This window comes from Lepeophtheirus salmonis, chromosome 13 (genome assembly GCF_016086655.4).
Source record: "Lepeophtheirus salmonis chromosome 13, UVic_Lsal_1.4, whole genome shotgun sequence".
Taxonomy (NCBI): domain Eukaryota; kingdom Metazoa; phylum Arthropoda; class Copepoda; order Siphonostomatoida; family Caligidae; genus Lepeophtheirus; species Lepeophtheirus salmonis.
This window is the reverse complement of record NC_052143.2, coordinates 41,273,840-41,286,285: the sequence shown is the minus strand read 5'-3', so window position 1 is coordinate 41,286,285 and position 12,446 is coordinate 41,273,840. Positions and strand designations below refer to the sequence as shown.

The window sequence follows — 12,446 nt, the reverse complement described above, 5'->3', positions numbered from 1 at the left end:
GACTTCAAAATGTATAAATCTCTACAAATTAAATGGATTAGTGATTTCAATTGAAATATAAATACTCCTTTTGTTCTCACTGTGGACCCAAAAGCTATTTGATATCATTCTTGTGAAAAAATAATCGAAGCTGATAAAAATGTAACCTACAAAAACAGTTGTTCACCGTCAAGCACAAAAATATCCTTCAACTTAAGAGAAAATAATTGCAAATGCACATTGAATTAGCCTTAAAACCGAAACCTCAATAATGAAAGTTTGATATTTTTTGTGAATATTTGACTAAGGCATTCATTGCAGCAGACATTCCATTAAAAAAACTCGATAACAAAGTATTATATTAATCAGTCATTTTTATCAGAAGCTATTACTAAATTTGAAATAGAAGGAATCACCATTTATAATTCTCTGAATATAATTTTTGAAGACGAAAAAAAGCTTAAAATTCCAGTAGATAAAGAGAAAATACTTCAGAGAAAAATAACCTCACAAAAATCCTGATCTTCCATTAATGAAAAAGGTTGGATTTATTATCAGTGGTAGTGAATCAGTCTAACATGACTCCTGAAGATACCGCTAACTTCAAATTTGTGGACGTTGGGCGGTCTTTTAGTATGTTAAAAACCACAAATACGGTTTGAAGACAAACATTTACGGAAAAAAATCTTTCTAAAATCTTGATTTGTCGTTAAAATATAACAAAATTTATGAATAAATTATGATAAATATATAATAACACTTATTACTTTAGAACATCCAAGTAAAATTGTATCTTTCTTTAATTTAAAAAAAGCTCAATTTGGTATTTTGGGTACTCTTTTTTTCAAAAATTTAGTGCTCTTTTTTTTTTTTTACTCTTTTTTGTTAAAAAAATGATCAAAATCAAATGATAGGTTGAATGTATATTTTCTAATTAGAATGGCTAATGCTGTAATTAAATAATTGAATTTAAGATGAAGAAATGGGAATTGGTTCAGACATCACAACTTGTATATTGCTTAGTTCTAATGCATATATAATGTATAAGCAAAATTTTAAAATAGATGTCACAATATAAAACAAGCATATATTTGATTGACAAATAAATTTTCAACAATATCAAATATTTTACTCTATGAGTTAAAAATTATATATCTATAGAGTAAAATTTTAATTACAACCTAAATTAGACAAAAGTTTGTTTAATATAGCCAAATGTTCAACCACTAATGTTATGGTTAGAGAGACGTAAATAAAAAAGTATAAAATAAGTATTTGCTTCAAAAATAAACATGTAAGGGTTAAAAGTTTTTTTATTTTTTTCAAATATGGAAAAATAATTATATTTAGTAGCTTACAAAATATTCAGAACTCCCTTTTGATGAATCATTACAAAATATGAAATATAGTTTGACGTCTTGGCTATCAAAAAAAAAGTTCCTTTTGAAAACAAGCACAGTAACCAATATTGAATTTATCTGACACTGATGTTCCCTGGGTACAAAATGGTTCAAAACTAATGATGTTTTAAAACCAAAGACATTATTATTTTCTAAAATATAGATATTTCGCAAATTTAGCGTTTTTCAATAAATTATTTCCCAAATTTTGTTTTTTCGAATTAACAAAAAAAGTCATTAAAGCAATTTGTCAAAGATATGCCCTCCCCACCCCCTAAAAAAGCCTAGAAACTGCCTTTAATATATTGTATTCCTTTTTGTGCCTGGTTTTTAATTGTTGATTTATATTTTTTTTAATTGAAAACACAAAAATATACATTTTTAACTAAATTTTTTACTTCTGTGGTCCAACAATTAATTTTTTATTGTATAATAGTAATTTAAACTCATTTTTAACAAGCAGATGATCTTATTAAAACCCTATTCTATTTTTATTTTTTTGTTTGTTTTTGCATACTCATATGGTATACTCTAACAAAAAAATGAGTAAATCGAACTTACCGACTTGGCTAGGGTGGCATTTTTTATATTTTGCATTTGTGTTTTCATTGTACTTTTTTCAGAAATACTATTTCTAATAATGCTTTATTTAAAGCAATTGCTCTTATGAGTATTTTGAATAATAAAAAAAAAAGAAATCAGTTGACATTAACTGGAGACATGTCACACTGAAGTTCAAGAATCCTTCAGTAAGGGCCAAACTTTGATAGAGTAAAATTTCAGACAGTGTGTTTTGTTGAAATAAGCATCCTGACCAAAAATTATCAAAATTGGTGATGATGTGGTACAATTCACAAGGAATGACAATCCATATTTTCCTTATTCCATGATAAAATGGAATAAGGAAATAAAATTGATATTAAAATTTTTTTTAAATTGGGATTTTTCATTTTAATTACTTGATAGTATAGGGAATACGGCTAAAAGATACATAAATACGATTTCACTCAAATTATAAATATTAGCTTAATAAGGAGCCAAGTATATACGATAATGAACTAGTTGTCAAAATATATTGCATAAAACAATATATTGCCAATAATTTTATAATTTCTATTAATAAAGTTACTTTTTTTTCAGGTTAAATCATAAATAAAATTTTAAATACATAATTGACTTTCCAGATACTAGTAAATTCATTTATATTTATAGAAAAAAATCGGTATAATACAATTTGTTGCAGAAAACAATGTTAACATGTCATGAAAAATATAGGAATCATAATACAAAATAGAGACACTGATAATTATTACTCTGTGAGTGATTCAAGGGCCTCCTCTAATGCCTTTCTCGCAGCATCTACCCGTTCCTCCTGTTTCTCAACATCGGCTTGTGTCACAGATACTCCGCCAATAAGGGGCTGATCAGGATCCACATATACACCAGGATTTTTCTCAAAATTATTTACCTAAATATTAAAAGAAAAAAAAATGCTATGTCATTTGAAGTTAAAGATGTACGCACTTTATTATTGGATTGACCGTTAATGGAGCCATTTCCCATATGTAGCACTGTAGCAATAGATGCTAATACAATATCATTATTCACTCCAGGTCCAACCGCTGTTATATTGGAAGGGAGAGAAAAGGGTTCGTAGTCTTCATCAGGATAAGAGGCTCTTAGACCAGAAAGTCGTTTTTCCCAAAATAATTGTCGAGGTTTCTCACTGTTGCTGTTACTACCCCCTTTAAAATCCGATTTGACTTTGGAGTGTTCTTTGTGTATTTTGTGCACCTAGGAGAGTGGAAAAAACACAGCCTAATATTAATATATACTAAACGTTTGACAAGTCACGTGGTTTTGCAACTACTATAGATAAATTATTGTGATTTTCAAAATTACTCTATAATGTTACATTTAATAAAAGATATTTGGATTCAATATAGACTAATTCGGATAAGATACATTTTTTCTCATAAAAAAGTTTTTAATAATTAAGCGACTTCTCATAAAAGCAACATTAATATTAAATCTCCGGACAAGAGGAACATTATTTTGACCCCATATTTATTTATCAAATTTACTAAGATGCATTCAATAATAATCTTTAGAGCATATTGCTGCCATAAGTTGTCGTAATTCAAATATTTATTTTACAGATTTAAGCTCGGAAACTCTTTCTTTTTATAATGAATAATGATGTTTTCCAATTTCTACAATAAAATGTATCTAAGTAATTCATTTTAACAGTCTCAATATCTCTATTTTTAAATATTATACTTATGGGATGAGAATCAGAAAATAACGCTAATATTTGTAATTTCTGAGTTACGACAATTTGGCCCTCAACCCTCGATATATGAAAAATAATTCCATAATCTTAACGTTGGAAAGAGTTGATAATTGTTACGTTCAGTTTGATTAGCAAAAACAAAGAAAACTGACTGACTTTATCGACTAAATATGTTCAAAATTTACTTAATAAGTAAATATATAATATTGTTTAAATGGAGTTTTAAATGCACTTGGGAAAAGAGAAACATTTTCATTCAATGTTATCTACTGGAATTATTCAAATTTGAGTGTAAAATGAGTTTCAATCTTTGGTTTAACTTCTAAAAGAAGATGAAAGAGATGGAACCTACAGTTACAGGTTGTTTGAAGATGGAGGCCGTTTGTCGAATAGGAGGAACGAGGGACGCGTCATTTTTGAGGGTTTTAGTGAAGTCATAGGTCTTTGCGCGTTTTTGAGGGTTCCTCCTGGAAATACAAAGAATGAAGGAGTGCATTACTCAAGTACAGGAGAAATCCGTGGAACTCACGCAGAAATGGAATGTTGTGAATGCGTGTGATTCGTATTTGCGTTGTTGTTGTTGCTGCTGCTGCTGCTGATGTTATTGGATGAAGAAAGGATTTTCCCAGAGGAATAGTCGAAGGCGGTGAGATCATAATGTTCCCCAAGCACTTTTCCGAGTTCGTTTCGATTCCGTACTCGAACCCCAAGAGGGGAAATGTAATGCACGTCCGTTCTGTTCCCACGGGATATTTCTTCACGACACCATCCTCGGGGTAGAGTTGACACCTCAACACGTCTCACTCCTTCGTTTCCATACATTGGAGATGATCCTTCGTCTATATGTTATAATATTAAATATATATTTTTAATATTATTCAATTGACAACAACGACCCGTAAAAAGATAAACAAACCAAGTAGAAAAGAAAAGAAGGAAGAAAGAAAAGAAAAAAGCGCACTCCTCACTTCTTCAGTTCGTCACTTCCTCGCTCCTCATTGGAGCAATTCATTTCATAATCATTTCACATTTTGGGAACATCTTTTAATTTAATTTCTTTTTTACCTCTCCCGGCCTCCCTCACAAGTACGTAGCTTAATTTGCAACTAAACCGCTCATACACACGGGTACCACAAAACAAAGGTTACCACCTTGGAAATCTTAGTATTTACGCACAATAGAAGTGGTTCCAAAACATTTTAGTATCATGTCCCACATTTTCATCACAGATTTATTCATCTCCCCCACCCCTTAATTGTTTTGTTTGATCTAACAATATTTTTTATTTATGTCTCTAACCATAACATTAGTGGGTGAACAGTGAACACTTGGCTATATTTTACAAGCTGTTCTCTTATTTAGGCTTTAATTACAACTATTCAACTATAAATTTATAATTTTTAACTCATACAGGATAAAATAATAAAAAATATGTTCTTATTACTTTATTTTCACATAATAACCTATTGGGAATCACTACATCTTAACCCTATTTTTTAATTGAGGTACTCCTTAAATTAATTTAAATTTTTATAAAATATTTACTTTTTTCCTCAATTTTCATTCCTTAGTCAGAGCCGTCAAAACAAAGGCAGAAGAGGCCATTTATTTCATTTAAATTTAATAAATAAATATATTAACTAGCATTTTTTTCCAAAAAGGAAAATTTGTTTCTTTTTAAATGTTTGAAAGCTTCCGACGCCCCTCTTATCAAATGGAATAAGTAATCCTTCCTCCGTAGACATTGATAAATTTATTTGGTTCTGGTTTGATGATAAAAATAATGGAAAGTGTATAAATATGTTCAATATAAGCCAAAAATTTAAAAATCTTCTAAATATATATGTACTACTACTGTGTTTTAAAAGTGGATGATAAATAATCTACTTTAGAGAACGCAGCTTCACAATAATTCGAAACACAGGAATATACCTACTTTTAATTAGTAGTCATTAACTTTATTTGCCTTAATCAGTTGAATTCGAATAAAAGAAGACTGTCGACATTTTTGTAAATAAGAACGCTTGTTTACTATTTCACAAAAAGAAGAAGAATTACACGAACATTAGGAACCATAATTGGCTAGATTATTTTTTTTTTTACAAATGATTAAACTAATTGTAATGCCCAATTCAATTCCTGAAACAATGTTATAACAATTTTTCCCTGAAAAAATTATTTACTAGCTAATTATAATCAGATTGAAGGTTGCATACGCCATGGATTTCTCAACACCGAAATCCATGCATACGCTCAACATTTTACCCTAGAACGCTATTATCGATTTTGATACTTTATTACAACAAAAGACATAATTATATTAGTTTTAATTTTGAATAGTTATCACGCTTAATACGTAGTTTATTATTTCTTATTTGATGATTATGGGATTACCATAAGATCAATTAAATAATTTAAAATGTAATCTTACAATATAAATGTTTTATTCTTTTCAATTTCTCACACGTGTTCTTTATACTACATAATACAAGCCGAGGTCTTAACCTCTACCCTCACAATAATCATTTTTTAGGATGAAAAAACACGTTTGAATCATCAATAAATTAGACTAATATTTTTATTCGAAAACGGAGCTCAACAGTCAATAGTAGTAATTATATTTCCTTCATAAATTGATTTTACTATTAGCAAGCAATAAAATTATTATTTGAATAAAAAGTATACTACAAAATATGTATTTTGTTAATAATTAAGTTAATCTCTAAACACCAAAATAATTAACACTAGAACTACCAAGGGGTCATTTCTGAACCATTTTAAAATTTGGAAGTTCATTTTTTAGTTGTAATATAATTTTTTGTGTAGCTTCCTAAATCTAAAAACTTAATAAAAACTAAAAATTAGCAGTAGTCCCCCTCCCCCCCGCCCAAAAAAAAAAATAATATCAATATATCTTCACCACTAAATAATAATTTTTTTATGTCAAAATCTTCCAAAAAACATTTCAACCTCTTTTTTTTGGTCTCTTGTAAAAAAAACCAAAATAATAATAATTATAATAATCTGCAGATGCCCCTGAAAACACCCTAGATCAGAAATAAAGAGACTAAAAGTATTTTTTTTAGTGCCTATACTTATAAGTTCTAGAACTACCAAAGAACAATGGGTCATTTTTGACTCTTATACTGTAGAACATTATATTATAAATTGATAGCCCTTAAATATTTTAAGAAAATTCAACCAGGCAATCTAAGTTATATTTACCTCTACTTCCTTTTACCCAACGCATTCATACGAATAGACTAAACTATTCATTTATTTTCAAGTTTTGAACCTGTTCACTGTAATATCTTGTCTTCAACTTAGCTTTTGCGATTGGCTTACTTTATCACGAAGAGTTTCAGCCGAAAAAGCCTTGAAATGCATGCAAAGTTTATCTGTCGATAAATCCGAAAATGAAGAAATCGATAATTTGAATGATTTTGATGTCCCTTTTGACTTCACCGAAAATGCTCTTCTTGAGGAATCAGATGTAGATGAAACTTCAAGTGATGACGTTGAGAGGTGCTTCTACAGTTGGAAGACAAAAAGATAACCAACAATTTCTAAGGATACTTCTACTGATAATTTAGTAAACAAAAATGGAACTAATAGCTGTTCGTACATCAGTGCAAAACATAGTCACTTGTAAGCCAGGACATGGCTCAGCTGCTGTTAGGAAAATTGACTTGAATTCATTGCTGATGATTGAAATATGACAATAGAAGTTTATTGTACTTATGTACGTATACCAGAGGCGTATTAGGTTTGTCCAACATACCCGTTGAAGAACTTTGGTCGAAAATGTGCCTCACATTTTCAATAATTATTAAAGAACATAATGAGACGAAATCGTGTCAAAGAAATCATCAAGTTTTGAAATTTGACTTAACGATCAAAGATACTCGGCTATGACAAATTTATAATTGTTAATTATGAAGTTACAGTTGTTCGCATTAAAGTTCATTTGTCCATTTACCCAATAGTAGTCCTTGACTCAATATATCAGCAATAAACTTGTCACAAAATTCTGGTTGTTAGCACATGTAAACAGCAAATTGTGATGTGCATCCCAAACTTATCTAGGAAAAGACTACAATATTTATATTAACATCAATTTATAATTGATAATACAAGGCAAAAGCAGTGTATTTTTAGGGTCACATGTTGTAAAATAGAACTAGATAATACTGGAAATATGGATATTAGGGTGTACCGAAATAACAAAAGTTGGGAATTTGGTATTGCCTGATATTTTTTATTTTGCATTTTATTCTTTTTAACTCGAAAATAACCATCAAACATCCAAAAAAATTGTCCTTCATGGATGCGTTTTGATTTGAAAATCTGTAAAATATTGAAAAAAAGGAAATTATGATGTTGTGTCTTTAAAATTATCGATTTGAATCATGTTAAAGGATTTTTATATTATTAAGTATTATAGATGAAACATATAGTTCACAACAATATTCCAACTATATTTCTCTTACTTGCCTCTAAGGATGAGTATTTTAGTTCCAAGCATGCTGTCAATAAATAAATATTCTCTTTTGACACTGCGTATAGCGCGCATTTATTTAAACGTTTTCCGTCATTTAAAATTTTGTAAAATAGGGTGTCTTATCGGGCATAAATGAGTAACTAAAGTATACTTGATAATAGTATATTACACACTTGTTATAAAAAAAAGAGATTTGAAAAGTAAAATTTCAGCTTAGTTTTAAATTCAATAAATATGTTTTGATATTTTTCATTCATTATGAATATTTAATTTCTTTTTTTTCTTTCGATATAACTACTCAGTTGACTTTGAGGAATGCCTACTGTGATAAAAGGTCCAGTGGCGTTGTTATAATCCTTGATATTGATAATTGAAGAAACATTCCGATCGAGGTTAGGTTAACAGTATGACCGTACACTGATATCTCCCAAATCACTTTCATCCCTTATTTTTAATATCCCGAATTGTCTATCTTCTTCCTTAGAGCGTGATAATAAAGATGTAGAACATTCTCAGAGTGGAAATAATCGATAATCTTTTGGTCCATAGACTTGTTCGAATAGTGTGTGAACTTCATACTAATAAATTACCTCTATTCCACATAGTGACTGAGCTCAATGGTCTCATAAACTGAGCTAACTCGTTTTCTGGTGTCCTATAGATTATATCTACTAGACTATTTTTTTTTACTATTTTTGATAGTTATTTTCTTGTTTAGAGTAATAAAAACAAAATAAAAATATCAGGCGATACCAAATTCTCAACTTTTGTCAGTTCGTTACAGTCTAATGGACATAGATAAATTGTATATAGCTTATATAGGTAAGAAATAAAATAATGGTTTATTTATAGTCAAATATATTGTTTTATAGTATAGGGGTCAAAAACGACCCTTTGATATTTGGTTGGTCGGTTTTCTAGTTTCAATTAAGATTATGCTACTAATAATTTTCATGCAAGGTTGTGCCCGATTCTGCGATTCTATCGGTCTCAGTTCTTTTATTTCAACGGTTTCGGTTCTTTTATATACAGGCTCAGTTTGGTAATAGCCACTTAAATAAGGTGCTTCGCTAGAAAATTCGGTCCCAGGATATGATATTATATACAAACAAGGCCGCAGCTACCTTATAAGCAGAGCGCGTAATACTCCAAGTTCCAGCAGGAACCCCAAAAATAAGGGTTGCTTAAGACAATGTTTTCCAAAGTGGGGGCTGTGAGTGAGGCTAGGGGGCGTAAGAAAATGGAGAATTGTTTTCAGTCTACACATAGATATTCTGTATAAAGGGGACCTCAGCTAAAAATGTATTAGTGTAGGGGACCTTGGTATAGTAATGTTTGGCAAAACCTGGCTTAAGAAATATTACAGTTATCATATTATAGGGCCCCGACAAGCTTAATAGCGGACTTGCATCCATAATATGTCCCAACCCTTCCATCTTTTATTTATACCGTCTGGTCACTAAAACAATTTCTCCAGATCCATATGAAACCCTTAACTATTTAGAACTCAGATCCAACTGAATCACCCTGGAGACGTAAAAAAATCAATGGAAAACGGTGCAATTGTAAAAAAAAAAGTAATAAAATTGTCTTATTAATAAAAGCTAATTTATTTTTTACAATATATATTGTATTTTCTTTATATATTCTAAATTGGAACAAAATCACAAGAATCTAGACCGATAAGCAATATATTGCGTTCTCGGTTTAAGAACCGTAACCACTAGTCTGATAAGGGCACACCCAATTAACAAGTAAAATGTAGTCCATTTTTGAAAATAAGCCGAAGGTTTATAAAATATATATGTTTATAACCTCTCATCTAGAACATTGATTTATAGTTCTAATTTTGATAAATAAATTTCAAACACGTAAGATAGAATTCCTTATAAACATCGTTAAAACCCATACTGAGGAATCAGTATATAAAATTTTAGTTTTGATCCCTGGAAATTTTTGAAACTCTACACTTTTGTCGATAATTCGATTACAGTTAAGCAATATGAGGCATAATAGCTTAATTAAAATTGACATAAATTTTACATAATATAAAATATTTTCGAATGAGTATCAAGAACATAATTTTACCGAAGAAATTTAAAAAGTAGAGGGGGGGAACTGACATACGAAGTAAAGTTTCCAAATATATTTGTATTTAACTTTTTCCGCACTAAAATCTCAAAAAATTAAAGATTATTTTTAAAATACTGATTTATGGATAAGTAGATAATTCTAAACAAACTAAAAATTGAATTTTAATCATTTTAATTTTCACTTCCTACAAAAAACAATAAACCCTGTCAATGGACAGGCATACATTCATACTTATAGCGACAATGTACTTAATTATGTCTAAATTTGAATTAATATATCGATTTATTAATCAGGTTAAGATAACTTTCTGAAGCTATGGACTTTATAATAACAAAATAAGTTTTAAATAAATTCAGTCTCAAATTTCTGTTTTAGAGTATCAGGCAGAAGTAGGTACCCAAATTAAAAATTCCTTCAAAAAATCCCTTTTAAGTACCAGCTGATGCACGCGACTTAAGCCCACCATAAACATTTATTTAAGGGACGAAGAATATTGAAGAACAATCAGGAACTGGATGCCACACTAAAATATTTAATTAATCTAAGACACAATCTCACAGTCATGTTTTCACCTATTAGTATTAAAATTTATTCCTCTCTTATATATATACAAATGAAAGACGGATAATTTGTAAATAATTACTAGGACTAATATATAAACTTAATTGACCAACAAGACGAGATAAGCCATGTGGAACAAAATCCACGATCAATAGGGAAAACATTTTTTTTTGTTTGGACTTCCTCATATACACCGAAGATGTAAACGTTTATGCATGACTCGATAGCTAAATTTAATTTCAGGAGTAATATCTAACCTCAAGATTATCTAAACAAGAGCCTTTAACACGTACAACTACGTAAAGATTTCTAATATGATTATTAAACATATTTTCGATGTTACCAAACGATACTGTAAACACCTTTGAGTCGAATCTGACAGAGGAGAATCTTCGAATATTTTGAGTATACTCCTAATAGAAGAGAGTGCGAGATGGAAGTGGAGAATATAAATAACCCAAAAAGATTAATCTGCATTTTATGTTATTATAAAAAAGGCATTGAAAATTTACAGTCGCAATAAGTGCATCTAACATAAAAATCTTTTAAAAATTTATCGGCAAGGAAATAGTCTTTGGCTAAAATAGTTGAAGCTAAGATATTTTTTTCATTGATAATATCCATTAAAATGTGCAGATTAATTAACTTTGTGCTACTATAATACAATGTAAGTTTTTAGTTAGTATTTCATCAGTCATGGATATATGTCGAGGTCAAATGGCAGCAACATAAAATTGTGAGAAAGACTAAATATTCGACAGAAATTTAAAACAAAATAATCCAAGATTAGACTGTTCTGTGAACAATAGTTGATGTTAGCGACTAAATCAAATACATTTAAATCAAAATCAGTATTACATTATAAGAGTACATAACGATTAAGATAAATGGCAAGGATTTTTTTTGTGATTTTTTTTTTTTTTTTTTGGAGAAAACAAAGTTAAAGAATTACAATTTTTAAAAATCATAACAATTGATGTTGTCTTATTGAAAAGGAAACAAACAAAAAGGAGGCATGGGCGTGCCATTGCAATTAGTTCGTCTTAAATCAGGATCAACATTAGTAATTTTAAGGAATGCACCAAGTTAATTAAATTACTTCATAGATGATGTTAATGCTGGAATATACTGAATTTCATGTTTAGCTTTAGAAATAAAAAGAAAAGTAGACACCCATGTAAAAAAAATTTAAGTAAATGCGATATTGTTTAGCTTTTATGTATAAATACTATGAATTATTAATAAAAAGTGATTATCGTAGTTTTTTTTCCTTTTGTAAAAAAAAATAATAATAATAAATTAATTAAAAAATATATAATAAAAGGGGAATGTTTAATACAATACTGTTGATATTAATTAGGTTCTAAGAAAGAAAAAAGTTAAAACATGAGCAGAGGTTTAATGATGAATTGATATTCTTTTAGATTTTTAAGCTTAAATTAAAGTTGTCTATGCTTTTATAACAACACACTCGTTTGAACCTACTGTAATAGTATTTTGATAAAATAAATTGCAATTTCCTCATTAGGAGGAGGATGATCATAGGAAATCATAATAAAGACAATAAATTAAGAACTAGATTTTTAAGACATACTAATGAAAAAAAAATCAAATGATA

General features: G+C 29.1%; 1 protein-coding gene across 2 annotated transcripts; it reads right to left on the bottom strand.

Moving 5' to 3' along the window:
- Positions 1 to 2,551: 2,551 nt before the first annotated feature.
- On the bottom strand, positions 2,552 to 7,039 carry LOC121127957 (methyl-CpG-binding domain protein 2). Of its 2 annotated transcripts, none has more exons than XM_040723538.2 (5): positions 6,898 to 7,039; positions 4,202 to 4,511; positions 4,025 to 4,139; positions 2,904 to 3,173; positions 2,552 to 2,847 (listed from the first exon to the last, which is right to left on the bottom strand). In XM_040723538.2, the coding sequence occupies exons 1-5, from the start codon at positions 6,920 to 6,922 to the stop codon at positions 2,689 to 2,691; spliced, it is 879 nt and encodes a 292-aa protein (XP_040579472.2). In that variant the 5' UTR covers positions 6,923 to 7,039; the 3' UTR covers positions 2,552 to 2,688. The 2 variants fall into 2 exon arrangements, with proteins under 2 accessions (XP_040579472.2, XP_071749029.1); XM_071892928.1 differs by lacking the exon at positions 6,898 to 7,039 and adding an exon at positions 4,589 to 4,751.
- Between the last annotated feature and the right edge of the window lie 5,407 nt (positions 7,040 to 12,446).

Coding starts and splice junctions, on each gene's coding strand:
- LOC121127957 (XM_040723538.2), bottom strand. CDS start 6,922: ATGCGTTGGGTAAAAGGAAGTAGAG. Junction 4,512..6,897: donor TTGGGTAAAAGGAAGTAGAG/GTAAATATAACT, acceptor TATAACATATAG/ACGAAGGATCATCTCCAATG. Junction 3,174..4,024: donor TCTTCAAACAACCTGTAACT/GTAGGTTCCATC, acceptor CCACTCTCCTAG/GTGCACAAAATACACAAAGA.